This window comes from Sinocyclocheilus grahami, unplaced genomic scaffold (assembly GCF_001515645.1).
Source record: "Sinocyclocheilus grahami isolate Dianchi unplaced genomic scaffold, SAMN03320097.WGS_v1.1 scaffold40.1, whole genome shotgun sequence".
In the NCBI taxonomy this organism is placed as follows: Eukaryota; Metazoa; Chordata; class Actinopteri; order Cypriniformes; family Cyprinidae; genus Sinocyclocheilus; species Sinocyclocheilus grahami.
Window position 1 is genome coordinate 116,518 of NW_015505219.1, and position 17,315 is coordinate 133,832.

At 39.5% G+C, this 17,315-nt stretch overlaps 1 protein-coding gene across 1 annotated transcript in view; it reads right to left on the bottom strand.

The window, feature by feature from the left end:
• The window catches only part of LOC107582113 (neurexin-1a-like), a 189,466-nt gene that overhangs the window by 89,853 nt on the left and 82,298 nt on the right, over positions 1-17,315 (bottom strand). The window contains exon 11 of the mRNA XM_016267851.1: positions 3,256-3,378. Within this exon, the coding sequence (XP_016123337.1) occupies positions 3,256-3,378 (123 nt within the window). The remainder of the gene's footprint in view (positions 1-3,255; positions 3,379-17,315) is intronic.

Genomic DNA, 17,315 nt, shown 5'->3' on the forward strand with positions numbered 1-17,315 from the left:
CACACACACACACACACACACACACACACACACACACACACACACACACACACACACACACACACACTCGCACACGCGCACGCACTCACACTCACACTCACACTCACACTCACACTCACACTCACACACACACGCACACACACGCACACACACTCACACACACACACACACACACACACGCACACACACGCACACACACTCACACACACACACACACACGCACACACACACACACACACACGCACACACACGCACACACACTCACACACACACACGCACACACACGCACGCACACACACGCACACACAGCGGAGAGCAACAGGTGGAGTTACTGTGTTACGCCACACTAATAGATGTTTAAATAGGTATTTTCCAGCCAGAATTATTGGAAGATTAAGTCCAAATGGATTTGGTTTCATTCCAAGCGCATGAGATAATTAATCATGTGGTGTTCCAGTTATTTTGACCCGGAGAGGATTCTATTTTCCCCCAAAATACAAGTTTTCTTTTAATTAGTGCAGGTTTAGTATTTCTTTTTGGAGCTGATTGATCGTGGGCCTTGTTGATCTGAGCTTACGTACCTCAAATAATGCTTTTTTTACTCAAAAACTGAACAGAATAAGCTCAGATCAATAAGGCCTACGATCAATCAGCTCCAAAAGGAATTACAAAACCTGTGCTAATTGAAAGAAAACAAGTTGATAAAAATATTGAAGATTTGGAAGATGTGGAGGTAATACAGCATAATGAGAGATTTACAAGCAATTATTAAAATGCCAGTCATTTTTGACAGGGAACGCCAAATTAGGATTTTCAGTACAGCTAACCAATGCTTACTAAATTGTTCACAAAAGTATGACAATGAAAGAACAGCACTGCCAGATTATTAATAATGCATTATCAATATTTTGAAAAAGAAACATCTAGAATGAATATGTTTTTCCCCCCAAACGATACACTATTTGAACTCCATAAGCTGAAGCTGAAGAATGAATGAACACTTGTAAACTGAAGCACTTTGGTAGATGATTAATTAATTCAACCTGATGCTCCATATATGAGATTAATCAGACACATAACATAATATTACAACTGCACAAAATGATGTAAATGTTCAACTACATAAATAGTCAGAATATGTAGCTCCCATTGTGGATGCTCTAACAATGTGGTAAAACATGGCAACTAAAGCTGGAATACACTACCTGACTTTTGCCAAGATTTGCAGTCTAGGGGATTATTTTATAACACATATTGTTTCCATTTGTCATGCATCTCTTATAGCAACAAGATGCATGATTCTGCATACATTGTGTTTGTAAAGACTTGAAAGTCCAGTAGATCCTTTAAAAGCTGGAATACACTAAAACGACTTTCACACTATCAACTTTCAGGTCATTCTGAACATTGCTATATGCTACATTGCTGAACATGATCAGACACATAACATAATATTACAACTGCACAAAATGATGTAAATGTTCAACTACATAAATAGTCAGAATATGTAGCTCCCATTGTGGATGCTCTAACAATGTGGTAAAACATGGCAACTAAAGCTGGAATACACTACCTGACTTTTGCCAAGATTTGCAGTCTAGGGGATTATTTTATAACACATATTGTTTCCATTTGTCATGCATCTCTTATAGCAACAAGATGCATGATTCTGCATACATTGTGTTTGTAAAGACTTGAAAGTCCAGTAGATCCTTTAAAAGCTGGACTTTCACACTATCAACTTTCAGGTCATTCTGAACATTGCTATATGCTACATTGCTGAACATAACTCATTGCTATAAGACACAATACAAATGAAAAGAATACAACAAGCGATTTACCATAAGATGGCAATAAACATGAGAAGTGCCTGTTATACAAGGTTTCAGTCATCGTTCAAAATAGTAAAAGCTAGGACAGGAATGGATAAGGATAGTAAGGAAACCGAAAAAGTGAAGTAATAGACTTTTATTGTATTTTATTTTTTTAATGAGGAGGCCGTTAGATGCTCACGGAAAATATGATTTTTCAGTTGTTTCTTGAATATATTTGATATCCTCTGCCTGTTTGGAATAATAGTCTGAAGCTAAAAAACCTGTGTCTGTGTCCATCATAAACTTTCTGATTGTCTGCACAATCTGTCGCCTCTGATAACTGCAGACTTTGCTCTGATACTCGTCCAGACTGTAAATCGGGGGAAACTCTGGGCAAAAGTCATGTAGTGTATTTATACCTTTAGTTATTTAGTGTATGATGCCCCATTTTGTTTCCTGTGTCTGTTTAGTTTTCTAAATCTGTTTAGATTTGTTGTGTATTGCAGTGGTGACTTTGGTTGGCACCTGGGTTTGTTTGCGTTAGAGTTTATTTCATTGGTATGATGTAAATGACTGTCTAACTGTCCAGCAAACAGCAAGCAGGTGAACACAAAGACCCGTCATTCTGAACATTGCTATATGCTACATTGCTGAACATAACTCATTGCTATAAGACACAATACAAATGAAAAGAATACAACAAGCGATTTACCATAAGATGGCAATAAACATGAGAAGTGCCTGTTATACAAGGTTTCAGTCATCGTTCAAAATAGTAAAAGCTAGGACAGGAATGGATAAGGATAGTAAGGAAACCGAAAAAGTGAAGTAATAGACTTTTATTGTATTTTATTTTTTTAATGAGGAGGCCGTTAGATGCTCACGGAAAATATGATTTTTCAGTTGTTTCTTGAATATATTTGATATCCTCTGCCTGTTTGGAATAATAGTCTGAAGCTAAAAAACCTGTGTCTGTGTCCATCATAAACTTTCTGATTGTCTGCACAATCTGTCGCCTCTGATAACTGCAGACTTTGCTCTGATACTCGTCCAGACTGTAAATCGGGGGAAACTCTGGGCAAAAGTCATGTAGTGTATTTATACCTTTAGTTATTTAGTGTATGATGCCCCATTTTGTTTCCTGTGTCTGTTTAGTTTTCTAAATCTGTTTAGATTTGTTGTGTATTGCAGTGGTGACTTTGGTTGGCACCTGGGTTTGTTTGCGTTAGAGTTTATTTCATTGGTATGATGTAAATGACTCTGTCTAACTGTCCAGCAAACAGCAAGCAGGTGAACACAAAGACCTAGTGACCTTGTTTGTTGTCATTTGTTGTGGCAGTGTGAACTAGCCTTAATTATTACAGTGTAATAAACCTCTATAAGGGGTTTTATATAATTCACATAATAATTTATATAATTCAGATTGCATGCATTTGGGTACCTTCCACAGTGGCCAAGTCATCCACAGACAGCTTCAGACTCTTTCCTCTCCTGCTCACTCGCACTGTGTGCCACTCATTGTCATTCAGATTCTGACCAGCAAATATGGTCTCAGGTCCTTTGCCTGTGGGACAGCCCAGATCACAGTTAAACACAGTTAAAAAGAGCAAAACAACATATGCTCTAAAGAACAGACGGACAACAGGGCCATTTAATAATAGCACAAAAATGCCTTAAATATTACATTAATGATAGTGTCAAAATAAATAAATCCACATATTAAAGACAGACATATATTTTATGAATTACTCTTTAGTGTAACTGATTTAAAATCAATTATCAATTTAACACAACAGATAGACAGATTTACAGTATACATATTCAAAATCGAACTAAAACGGGAAAATATGGTAAAAGGCACATATGGGCCATCTTGCTTGACTTTTGGGGTTAGGTGACCCTCTATTTAGTGCAAGAGGCTGCATGAGGTTTACATATAAAAAGTTTTCCTTTTTTAGTTGAAAGTAGTGTTGTGTAAATGCCCCATGAAACGACATCACTGTGCAGTGACTGGCTCTCTAGTTACAGGACTACAGGACACAGCTGCACGTGTTGAGGGAATTGTGTTGTACCCATGCACCAATAGAAGCTCAATAACAAGCTCACCCCATCTTCAATTGTTCTCAAAACATATACCGGTGAAAAAGGAAGACTACTGGGTGTGCTGCCTGTGGTAGTACTATATAATGACCGGACGGAGTCTGAATGATCACTGATCTTGAGAAACACTGCCTCCGTATTTCAGGGCAGTATTGGCACCATTAAATCTCTCAAAGGGAAGATTGTATTTAAAGATGGCATAATTCCATGGATTCACAAGGCTCATTCAGTGCCATAAACCATTCAACCAATTAGTCACAAATGAGTTGGATTGGCTGGAGGAAATCAGAGTACTGTCCCAAGTAAACTAGAGTCCATGGTCAGTACCAGTCAAACATGACACAGACTGTATGGGCACTTCAAGGTCTCAGTCCTGACCTATAACTGATTAGTCAAGGACATTTTGGCCAATTTGTCAGCCAGACAAATACAAAGTTCTGGCATGAAACTCTAGATGGCGCAGTCCGATAGATCGAACTCAGTATGTCATAATGACATCATTATCACATGGCACAGCTGATTGGATCCCTACTGTATCGGTAGCCAATGAGCTCGCTGCTCAACATTCAAATACTTGATAGCAGTGGCAGCGCACTTTAGACATGCCTGAAATCAACATCTAAGATAAGTGAATGTTCTTCTAATCCATATTGTTGTGTGTATTGTGTGGTTTGCCTAATAGAATTAAAAAATGAGCAACCATAAACAAGGTAAAATAAGTGTCATGCTAGCAGGTTGCATTGTATGCAGGAGTGAAATATTAAGCATATTAGCAGCAGCATGTACGCATCAGTGTTTATACAGTTGGAGCAAACGTAGTCTAGAGCATGTAATCGCTCTAAGGACACGCCGCTAGTAACAGACATGAAAACAAGCTAAATGAAATAAGCATTCTTGTGTATGCATTTCAACCAGGGTTGCTATATTCAGGCATAATGGTTGATGTTTCATTAGCTGTGCTGAGTGTGCATTCGATTTCAGCTGCACGCAGCATCAAACGCACATGCTTTTTATAAAGTATAAAGTGAGTAACGTGACATGTGGCCAAGTATGGTGACCCTGCACCCATCCAAAGTGCACACACACAGCAGTGAACACGCACACACCGTGAACACACACCAGTGGGTAGCCATTTATGCTGCGGCGCCCAGGGAGCAGTTAGGGGTTCAGTGCCTTGCTCAAGGGCACCTCAGTCGTGGTATTGAAGTACATACTGTACATACACTCCCCCCACCTACAATCCCTGCCGGTACGAGACTCGAACCTGCAACCTTTGGGTTACAAGTCCGACTCTCTAACCATTACGCCATGACTTTCCCGACTTTTTTGATCGTTCCTAATGGCTCTATTCGATTAGAGAATATTGTTATATTAAAAACAGTTATCAAATGAATAATTTATGATATTTGTGCTGTGTCATAGTACGTTGTACTGTGGCTGCCGTCGCATCATCCAGGTTGATGCTGCACACTGGTGGTGGTTGAGGAGAGACCCCCCCACAGCAATACACAATAAATCGCTATATAAATGCATCATTCATTCATTCATGACATTTGCTCAGGTGGGTGCTGGGGTCTTATCTATAGGATTGCAATGCATATTCTTGTTAACACTTGTGAACATTACACATAGTGTGAGTCAGATTAGAGTTAAGCCGGTTGGCATGGTAGCCCAGGCACACCATTATATCCTTATACTCAGCAACATGCACATATTGGCTTGTATTGTTAATTTCTGTGTCTCCTGCTTAGTTGGGGGCTATTCATATAGGTTATATGTGCATCAGCAATATTCCTTACATGCTCACAGCAGCATATTGTGGATGTATTGGCAGTAGTAAGTTTCTGTACTTGCTCTGCAGCAGCAGCAGCAGCTTAGTAGATCTATTCCGCCAAGACCAAATTCATTAACATTGTCATGTATATTACTATGCTAACCACTCCTAGAGTTGTCATGACAGAAATACAAAGGTCTGGCATGAAACTCTAGATGGCACAGTCTGATAGATCTAACTCAGTATGACATAATGACATCATTATCACATGGCACAGCTGATTGGTTCTCTCCTGTTTTGGTAGTCAATGAGCTCGCTGCTCAACATTCAAATACTTCGCAGTGTTTGCTGTAGCAGTAGCAGTGCACTTCAAAAACCCTCCACATCTGCTATGGTGTGATCATGTATGCTATAGAATTATTCATGTTATATGTGCAGCAGTCCAACCAGTGCGTACGTAAAGGTACATCACCAAATAAAGAGACATGACGGTTAATAAGAGCAATCAAGTCAGCACATTTACTCTCTGGCAAATGGGCCAACATTTTATGCACATTTTTTAAAGTCTCTAAATTTTTAATATGTCCCAACAGTACCGTATCCTCTGGAAAAGAAACTCATTCATCAATTTCCTCCTCCAAAGGAACAGGTGAAGTACTCTCAACTATCAATACAGGTTTCACTTCAGTCTTGGCGTCTAATGCTTTGTGAGAATGGCAATAATAGGGCTTGTAGCAAATTAGCTCAAACGGGAAATGTATATAAATAATTACAATGAATTATAATTACAATTATTTACCTCAGCTGCCAATAGTAACTGTAGCAGAATTAATATTACAATCAACTAATCTGTTCGTCCAGTGAACATTCAATATAATTTCATATCAACTCTAAGAAAGGATATTTTCGTGGCCACAGAAAATAACTTTCTTACAGTAATGCATTAGAGCATGTAGCTATAGATCGAATCGTAAAAGGGACACTATTCACAAGTGGTGACAGAACCAGAAACTCATGTAATTTGTGCACAAAAGTTGTATTAACTAAACACTAACACATAACTAATCTAGAAAAACAAACAAACATACAAATCACTCATTAATGGGGAGGTTGGAAGTGGATGATTGAAACCGTTAGAGAAACCAGAGAATGCAGTTATGGAAAATTAGTCGGTTAACCACCTGAGTGAAACCATCAGCGCCGTTTTATAATGGGGTCTACGGCTTATCCTAAACCTCATTTTCATTTCGTTTAGTTAAATATACGATACTTGCATTGCCTTGGCCTTGAACGAGTGTCCGGATGCAGTCTCGGATGAAAGTCTTGATGGTTTGGAGGTTCAATGGTGTAGGAGTCGCGATCACGTTCTTCCGGGTTTGAAGAGTGATGAACTCCAAAAAGATGTTATTCTGACTCTGTGGTGGTCTAACAGATGGAAAGGGAAGGCATGGCTGTAGTCGATGCCTGCCAGGCCTGCGCCGACCCCGGGTGGGTGATGAGAGCAGAGACAAGAGACAAAAACCCAAAAAGCCCCGGAGGGTCACTGATGTGAGGCCTTATAAGTTCGAAGCAGGTCACACCTCTCAGGATTTGAGTGAGCCAATGAGGAATGGTACCTTTGGAGGGAAATTTTACGATGCTTTGTCTCTAGCATGGTGTTTTGCATATGAAACTCAATTTGGGTGTTCAAGAGAAGAATCTTCAATATTCCTATAATAGATAAATAAAATTTCTAGGAGTCACTGGCTGAGCCAGACCTTAACTATACAAGAAACATCTCATACTAATATCTATGCATCTATATATGCATAGGTATCAACATATAATATACACTCTCATTTAGATCATGAAAATACGAACTCATAGATACCAAACATGGTATAGGTGAGGTTATATTAACTAGTGATCTATCATAAGCATGCATAAAACCGTATACGATACACAAGACCATATACAAGGAGGTAGTAATCATACACACATACCAGGGGATATGCATGATAGGAAAATCAGAGAAAAATTTGTTTATGATTTAATGAAAGACTCATTTCCTATAGCAGTATGTATCTGTTTTAGAGAGAATTCAGTAGGGAGGAAGATTCTCTCTACATACTTTTAGATTGTAAAGTTTATCTGATCTGGCTGAGGTGCCCTGGCCTTTAGATCATTCACAGACATATTAGCACCAAGTCTGATGTTGGGTGAGGGGTTTGTGATTGTTTGTTAATCTAATGAATATTTGATTTGTTAAATCTAATGAACAATTGTGTGTCTGATTGGTCCAAATGCTACAGGCTTCAACAAATTAATATGACACAACTGTGTTGACTTCCTTCTATCTGGGGTGGCAATCAGATAGTTTAAATCAGTAACTTGCTTTACCACCATAAAATGACTTGTATACTGATCTTGAAACTATGAGCCCTCCACAGCTAACAGAGCCAACACTTGATCGCCGGGCATAACTTGTCGTTTCTCAGTTCGCAGATCATTAAGTGACTTCATACGTCTCTGAGAAGAACACATTTGTTCTTTTGCCATCTTACCCGCTTCATACAATCTAGGCTTATAGTCATTCACATAACTTATCAAGTTTTTAGGTAGTGTACTTTCAGTCCAGTTATCGTGGAGCACAGCCAGTGGGCCCCAAACAGTGTGCCCAAACAACAAATCATTGGGACTGAACCCAATACTTTCCTGACATACCTCATGCACTGACAACATCAACCACGGCAATCCCTCCTCCCAATCACCCTCCAACTCCGTACAATACGCACATAGTAAGGACTTAAATGTCTGATGGAAAAAAGCCCAAAGCCCCCTGGCTTTGGGGCGTGATAAGCACTAGCTTTATTGTGCTTAATGTGCAGCAGCTTCAAAACCTGAGAAAACAAGTGAGAGGTAAAATTAGAACCTTTATCACTTTGCACAATCTTCGGAATGCCAAAAACGGAAATGAACTGAGTCAGAGCTTTCACCACTGATTTTGCAGCAATCGTAAGGAGGGGATAGGCCGCAGGGTACCGAGTCGATGCACACATAACAGTGAGCAAATAAATACTAACTTCGCCGGTTCCCGCCTCCTTCTTCCCGATTTATGAACTTTGTTACATTGGTGCCGAAACCCGGGAGGAAGGAGGGGCACGCTGCCAGAGATCCCTCGCCGCTGGGGTGAGTCCGCGGTGCCATCGAGTATGGCGGAGCAGTCTGCCGCCATGGACGCTCGAGGCGGTGGGCTGGAGTGAGTTGCCGGGGGGGACGAACTCGCTGCCGGCCGCCTGGGATGTGGAGGGACGGCTGCCGTCCGTGAGGGAGCGGAGGAGTCGCCGCCGTTCGCCTGAGGCGGGGCCCGTCTGCCATCCGCCATGATGGGGAGGAGCAGGGAACGGGGGACTCCTGCCGGCTGCCCGAACGCGGAGGTGAACTGAGCGCGGAGGTGAACTGAACGCGGAAATGAACTGAGTCAGAGCTTTCACCACTGATTTTGCAGCAATCGTAAGGAGGGGATAGGCCGCAGGGTACCGAGTCGATGCACACATAACAGTGAGCAAATAAATACTAACTGATTTTGATCTAGGCAACAGGCCTACACAATCAATAATCAGATGCTAAAATGGTGGACTGACAGCCGGAATAGGAAACAATGGGGCAGGTTTGATTGTCTGATTTGGCTTGCCTGTTAGTTTACAAGTATGACGTGTCTTGATATACTTTGACACATCTTCCTTCAATTTCGGCCAAAAACAAAAAGAAGGAATCTGTCATAGGTCTTTTTAACCCCTAAGTGACCTGCAAGGTCATCATGATAAATCTTCAACACAAGTGAGCGATACTTCTCTGGCACTACCACTTGTATAATAGAATCCCCTGCAAAATCACTACCATGTGGAATCCACTTCCTCACCAACATTCCATCCTGTAAGAAATAACTATGAGCAACATGTCTAATTTCATCAGACGACATCACATTCTCAAAAAATGTATAGAGAGATGAATCAAGTTGCTGCTCCTGTATCAATTCTGAAAGAGAAACAGAAAAATCAACAGGCAAAGAAAATGTTGATCTTACTACAGCAGAATTTGAGGACAACTTCGGTTGTGCAGAGGCCATGGATCGAGTCACAGCACATGCCGTGTATACCTCTGGAAAATTCTTGTTTCTCTCATCAGGACCTGGGAGAGAAAAAGATTAAACCACTGGAGGTGAAAAGGTATCAAACCCTGTCTCCCGCCAAATTGTTTCCCATTATATATTGACATCCACGCCCTCCACTGGCAAAGAGGGACACACACTAACCACCACCTCTCCACTCACAAGTTGAGATGATAAAATTATTTTGTGTAAAGGAACAGACAAGACATTTAACCCAATTCCTCTAATAAGCCCACTAGTACCAGTGTCGCTCAAGGATGAATATGTCAACACATCCTGCAAAATAAAGGACTCGGACGCCTCCGTGTCCCTCGATATCGTCACTGGAACTTTTGTCTCTTTACCAACAATCGACACATGCCCATTCATAATAAAAGGCGCATAATCTCTATCTTTTATTGGGTTCACTTCTGTGGGAAATCCTTCCCCAGACAAGTTAATAGGATTGAACATGGGTGCCACAAGGACAGCTGGTTTAACACGAAGAGCCTTACCCCCTTTACTCTTAGCTTTTAGTACAGGGCACTCATTCATCCAGTGGCCTTTACCACGGCAGTAACTACAGATCAGAGATTAATTTCTAGGTGTACAATCTATTTTATCTTCAAACACTTCATCCCTTTTCCGAAACTCAATAACTACTCTTATGCGTTAAAACATAATCATCAGCTAACTCAGCAGCTTTAGCAGCTGTGTCAGCTTTCTGCTCATTAATATATGTCGCAATGTGAGCAGGAACAGATTTCTTAACTGCTCAAGCACTATTACGTTACTCAACTCTTCAAAGATGGTTACCTCAGATGCCATACACCAACGGATAAATGCAGTAGTGAGCTCTCTAGCAAACTCAACATGAGCCTCATTAACTCCCCTGGACATCGTTCTACATTTCTGTCAGTATGCTTCCGGTAATAACTTGTACGCTTTTAAAACTGCAGCTTTAACAATATTGTAATCTTCGCAGTCTGAAGGTGAAAGCGCAGAATAAACTTCTTGAGCCCTGCCAGTAAACAATATACACTGTACTATCCTTTCAAACAATATACACTGTACTATCCTTTACCCTCCTATCTTCAATCTCAATTCCATAATGATCCACAATTTTGAATAATTTATTTTGTACACAAATTAAGCAATGCTTCACAAGGAGAACTAATAAATGTTTCCACTTTAAGTATACGTTACAAACCGGCTCGCAAGCCATGACAAAGGAGACAACACGTTGGATCATGATAAAAAATAAATAACATTTATTAAAGTAAGCTTAAATTAGAAAAAAACAGGACGAAAACAGCACAAGGAAGGAGAATGAGCGCATCACAACTGAGGGGAACTGCTTAAATCTGCCAGCATCAGCTCCAACACAGGTGTAAGTCCTCAGCCATAATGACGTCACTCACCCTAACTCTATCCTGCAAAACAAACAAAGGAAAAATGCACAACCAACAAATATGACCCATACTGGGTTCATAACAAGCAGCAATATTCCTTACATGCTCACAGCAACATGTTGTGGATGTACTGGCAGTAGCAAGTCTCGGTACTTGCTCTAACTCAGCAGCAGCGTAGCAGATCTATTAGGCCAAGACCAAATACATTAACATTTTCATCTATATTACCATGCAAACCACTTTCGGAGAGGCATGACAAAAATATACTTAAAAGTGGACTCAGCAGATGCCTATGTCCACATAGAATAGAAGATGATTCAAAACTCTATCTAACTATCAACATGAATAAGGGTCTTTCTTCTTACAACAGGCAGGTGTTTAGAGTAGCTTTGGCTTCAGCCCTCTGGCAACACACAATCAATCAAATCCTTCAAGGAGTGCCTGGAACACAGTGCTATCTTGATGGCATAACTGTCATCAGTGCTACAGATGCAACTGGAGAAATGTGGACTCAAAGCCAGATGGGACAGCTGTGATATATATTTATATATATATATTTTACAAACATGATTCATGTAGCCATTTTAAAGAAAAAAAAAATTTTGTTATAGATTTTTGAGCGAGGGTGCCACCATCTTACTGGTGAACGAGCCAGTGTAATGCAAATATGTCTGAAAGATATGACATGAACGATACTGTATGAAGCGTTATTTGTTTACATCATGTTGTGCCTTGCATTATGAAAACAATGTTTATTATTCAATAAATGGTATTTTATATAAAATAATAGTAGGATTTAATACTTTGGTATTAAAAACCGGTCTGTGTTTTAGTGTTATGGAGTTCTTAATTTGGTGCTGGTTTATACATTGTTGAAATCATTGTGGTACATCCAGTTAGAATGTAGTACAAGGCAGACGTTTCGTCTTTAACATTTATTCTCCACTCAAGTGTATAACATTATGGTGGAATTTTACAAAATTCCTGAAACATCTACATTCATGTAAAGCATGTAATCCACATAACATAACAAATAAGCATGTAAACAGCTGTTGTAAATTATAATCACAGTAATTTACATGAGGAATAATATTCACTTGATAAATACTTAAAAAAAGTATACAGTATGCTGTTGATAGATTCAGTCCATGACTAACTTCACCCAACAGCAACAATATGCAAATGTGTTGTTACATGTGCTAATTAATAGTGTTTTCACTATATTTTGGATATAAATATCCATTGCAGAATTGATGTCATACGGCTCGTTCACTGACTCGCTGGCCGTCTCAGTGATCAGCCGTAAACAGTGATTCTGTCCTAATTCCCTTGCATATTAATGGTGGAGTTCCCTTTAAAATCTTAAATGATTCCCTTTGAGCTAAATTATTGACCTGTTTCCCTTACAGTCAATATATTGCCCCAGAAATAAATGTGATAAACAATATTATTGTCATTTTGAGATCACTGATTGCCACTGACTATATCTAATGGTAATATTTAATGTGAAATCCACTTAAATGCTAAAGGGATACAACAACAAAAATAATTTGTTCATCTTCTGACAGCTGATGACCAACATCTGTAACTGCCCATAGGTTTTTCAAACTGTAGTACCTCTTCCATGCTCCAGGGGGCTTTCTAGAGTATTGCTCCTCTGGGGTAAAAGTCAGGAGAAAGCAGAGCAATAATATGTTTGGCTTCCTTTTGTGCCAACTTCATGTGTAGAGTCTGGGTTGGGAAACTATTGTTTTAAGCTCAACCAAAAGGACTCCTCCTTCTCCTCTTCCACAATATTGATCATTCTAATACCTTCTTTTCTCAGATATCCTCCATTGCTTATGCTATACTGCTTATGATTTGGATTTCAATGTCTCATGTCAACATCATCATTGGATAAAATCAATCAACTGATAGATGATTGTTTGAGTGCTACAGGGATACATTTGTTGCAACATACCCCAATATAGAGCCTGGGAATCTTCAAGCAAAGCACATTTTGGAGCTCATGCTGGAAATAAATATTCTGTATTGTTTGCTCATCCCTTACTGAACAACTCATCATCTTCATATCCGCTAATGGTCAACAAACTCCAAGGATAAAGCAATACTTAATGAACAATGAACAGATAAGCTAATTTATTTAGTAATTCTTTACTCATTCATATAGCAAAGGAAAACATACACGCAACTGACTTCATGTGCTTACCTTTTGTTTGTCTTTATGTTAGGCTTTTGTGTGGCACGTCATTTATAAACACTTTTGAAACTATTTCTGTGGTCAGCCTCATGGTTTGTGTGGTTCTGGGACTGGTTAAACCAAAAATATTCAGTGGAGTCCTCCCTTATAAATTTATTTGTAATTTGCCTTTCTGGGAGTGTTCAGTGAGACGGTTACAGAACAGGGACCGACTGACTATATTATCAGACCTCCAGAATCTCAAGCCATTTTATATTCTAACCCTCAACATTTAAGTAATTTAGTCTTGTAACCATTCATTCTGCCATGGATAGGGATGTGGTCGCACCCATTAAAACAGAGCATTTTACAACCCGAAGACAGCCAATGAAAGATATGATTACCACCTTTAGCAATCTGTGCATTATCTGTATATGATGAATGTGAGAGGGTGAAACAACAGCTAGAAATGTTAGTGAAGGACCTGGGACAACCCATGGTTGACTGCTTAAAGAAAAGGGATCAGCAGTTAGAGCAAGGATTGGTGGATGGTAGAGCAAAGACAAGTGAGTAACTGGAAACAGTTCAAAGAGAGATACCTGAATTCTTTTTTGAGCAAGACCATGATGAGGTAGAAGCAAATTTGCTGGAAAGAAAGTAAGGAGTCAAGGAGTGCATCCAAAATGTTACTTTTCATTACTGAGCATTGTGTCTGAGATAGAGGAAAAATATGACTGAGAAGGATATTGTCACACCCATGGACGTTTTGTTGTGTTTTCTTCCCCCATGTGCTCTGTGTGACCTAGTTTTCCCTCATGTTTGATTGTGTCATTTAGTTCAGGTGTGTGTCATTAATTATCTTCATTTGCTTTAGTATTTATAGTGTAGTCTGTCCTGTGATCCTCGTCCGGTATTGAATGTATGTCTCTATGTGTGTAGAGCCTGTTCATGGAATTACCCTTGCTATTGTGGATTCATCAAACATTATTGAACCTATCTCCTTCATCTTCGTCATGCATGTTTGTTGACCACGTATTGTGACAGATATAGTTCAAGCTATCCTGAGGAACTGCAAAATTGCTAGCCTGTTAAGAGGGACTATCAAGGATGTTAACGAGATGGTTTGGATTGGATCTCAAAAATATAGTGAGATTTTGAGTCTAAGAGGTACTGATGTGAGGCTACCGGTGAGGAGCAGATAAAGAAAATAGCTGTCCCTGAACATCAGCGAAACCCACCATATGCAAGTAATCAAGTGGTGCAAGCCTGTCCACATCCAGTACAATGACAAAATTACAAGAACATCACCATTACAATAGTCCTACAAGGCAGGTATGTAATCTCCATAATTGATACAGGAAGCACCTTCTTGTTGATTTAAGAGTCCTTGTGGAAACAGTTATGCCGGCAAGTACTATATCAATCAACCTAAGAGCAATAGTTTCTGTTAGCAAATGGACAAAAACAAACTGCAGTTGGGAAGGTGAATTGGAAATGTGAAGTGCAAAAACAAGCAATGCCTTTGACAATTTACATTATGCGGGATATTGACCTGACCATGCAAGTTATCCTAGGCATTGTTTTTCTACTTAGGGTGTACTCACACTAGGCATTCTGAACCGTACCCGAGCGCGTTTGACCTCCAAAGCCCAGTTCGGTTGGGCTCAGGTGTGGTACGCATGTAGTGTGAGCACTAACCGTGCTGAAGCACAGAACATATACTATTTTGAGTGCGCTACTGTCATCATTACAACCAAAAACATTTACTATTACTACTACTACACAACACTTTTCAATTCATTTAATTCAATCAAGTATATTTACATTTACTTATGTGAGGATCCTGTTGATCCTGTGATGGACTGAAAAACGCTGCAGCATAATTCCAGAGGCTAATGGAACATGTGCTACCAGAAGTTGTAAACATTTTTTACATTGTGTATATTGCCGATATTGTTGTGTATTCCAAATCTATCTCTGAACATCTACAACATCTTTATCAAGTTCTCACATGTCTGCATAAAGCTGGTCTCACTCTTAACCCAAAGAAATGCAAACTCATTGAGAAATAATTGAGACTTCTCGGTCACAGAGTTTCAGAAAAAGGAGTAACCACAGACCCAACCAAGGTCGCTGCAGTAAAATCTTTTCCAATACCTCAAACTGTCAAAAATGTGCAAACATTTTTGGGCCTAGCAGGTTGGTATCACCAGTTCATTCCCCCATTTTCAGAGAAAGCTGCTCCCTGGCACTCTCTAAAACAAAAGAGCATCATTTGGTCTTGGACTGACCAGTGCTAACAGGCATTTGACATTCTAAAGCAAGATCTGGCACAAGCACTCGTACTGGTATCCCCTGACTTCACTAAACTTTTTTGTGTACAGACGGTCGCCAACGATATTGGATCTATTGATCGTCACACCTCATCCGCTGAACAATTCGTTTGTAAGGCTTTCATTTTACAGTAAGATGGTCCCAGATGTACTGTCATCTGACTTTCTTTTCCTCACGACTGCTGCTAAGACTACTGCCCAATCATATAACCTGCCAGTAGACTTCGCCCATCACAAAGCAATGACAGTGAAATTCAAGATCTGATGGTCAAAACAGGAAAGCAGATACAATTGGATGATGCCAGGGTGCAATATGTAATAGAAAACTGATTGCTGTTTCAAAGTGTTCCTGATGGGGGGGAAAGGCCAGAAACTTCAGCTGGTCATTCCAGAACCCCATCGGCAAGCTTTCTTACAATACACACACACATAATCCTCTTAGCGGGCACCTGGGAAAATTAAAAACGTTCCTTACACTGTTAGAGATTGTATATTTGCCCAGTATCCAAGTCAATGTATGGAAGTATTGTAAGAACTGCCACACTTGCTAAAAATTCAAGCTTTCTCAGAAAAAGCTGTCTGATTAGTTACAAAGCAGTCAAATTTTAGAAACAGGATACATGCTTGGAGTTGATCTCATGGGCCACTTCCCCAAGAGTATATAAAAAAAGAATATTTGCTTGTGGTAGTGGATTATTGCTCTAAGTAGGTAGAGTTGTTCCCTTTGGACATGGCCAAGGCTGTGTCTGTACATCTTTCCCCTGAGCACTCTGCACATACTGCAATAGCCATTTTTCTATCAAATGTGAGAACAATTATTGCAAAGCATTCTGTTTCTGTCCAGTTTTTTTATTTGCTTCTTTAATTACTTGTTAATTTATTTTTCTGTTTCATTGTTAAGTAACTGTACCATGGATCAATATTATATTTTAGAATGTTTTCAATCATTGATCTATAGACCATGGGCAGGGTCTTTCTGTCAATATTAAAATTCTTTAATTTCCTGTAGTAGACCTAGATGTTGTCTTGCCTTCTTATGTACATGATCCATATTATCCTGAAACGTTTGTCATCAATAATTGTGCCCTAATATTTAAGGTAAGATTTTCCATATTACACTGAAGTTCATTAATATATACAGAGAAAAACAAGAATGATAATACACCCCAGATGATGCCAACCCTCAGACAACATGCAAAACTACCAAATTATGCTATAAGTTTGATTGCAGCATATAATCATTGCTGTTAATAGTGTTCACTCTCTGTTTGATTACATGACATTAACTAACTGCTTGATTTTTACCGTACATTTCTGCCATAAGGACTTGAGATAGTCACCACTGATAAGCTATTACTAAAAATAATGTAGAAACTTTAATTTTCTGTAAAGCTGCTTTGCAACGATTTGCATCGTGAAAAGCGCTATACAAATAAATTTGAATTGAATTGAATTCCTGTGGTATCCCTGTATTTAGGACTGTACAGTCAGAATTCTGTCTACATCAGTGATTCTTAATCCTCGTCTCGTGGACCCCCCCCCCCCCCCCCCCCACCTTTTTCTTGCCCCCCATC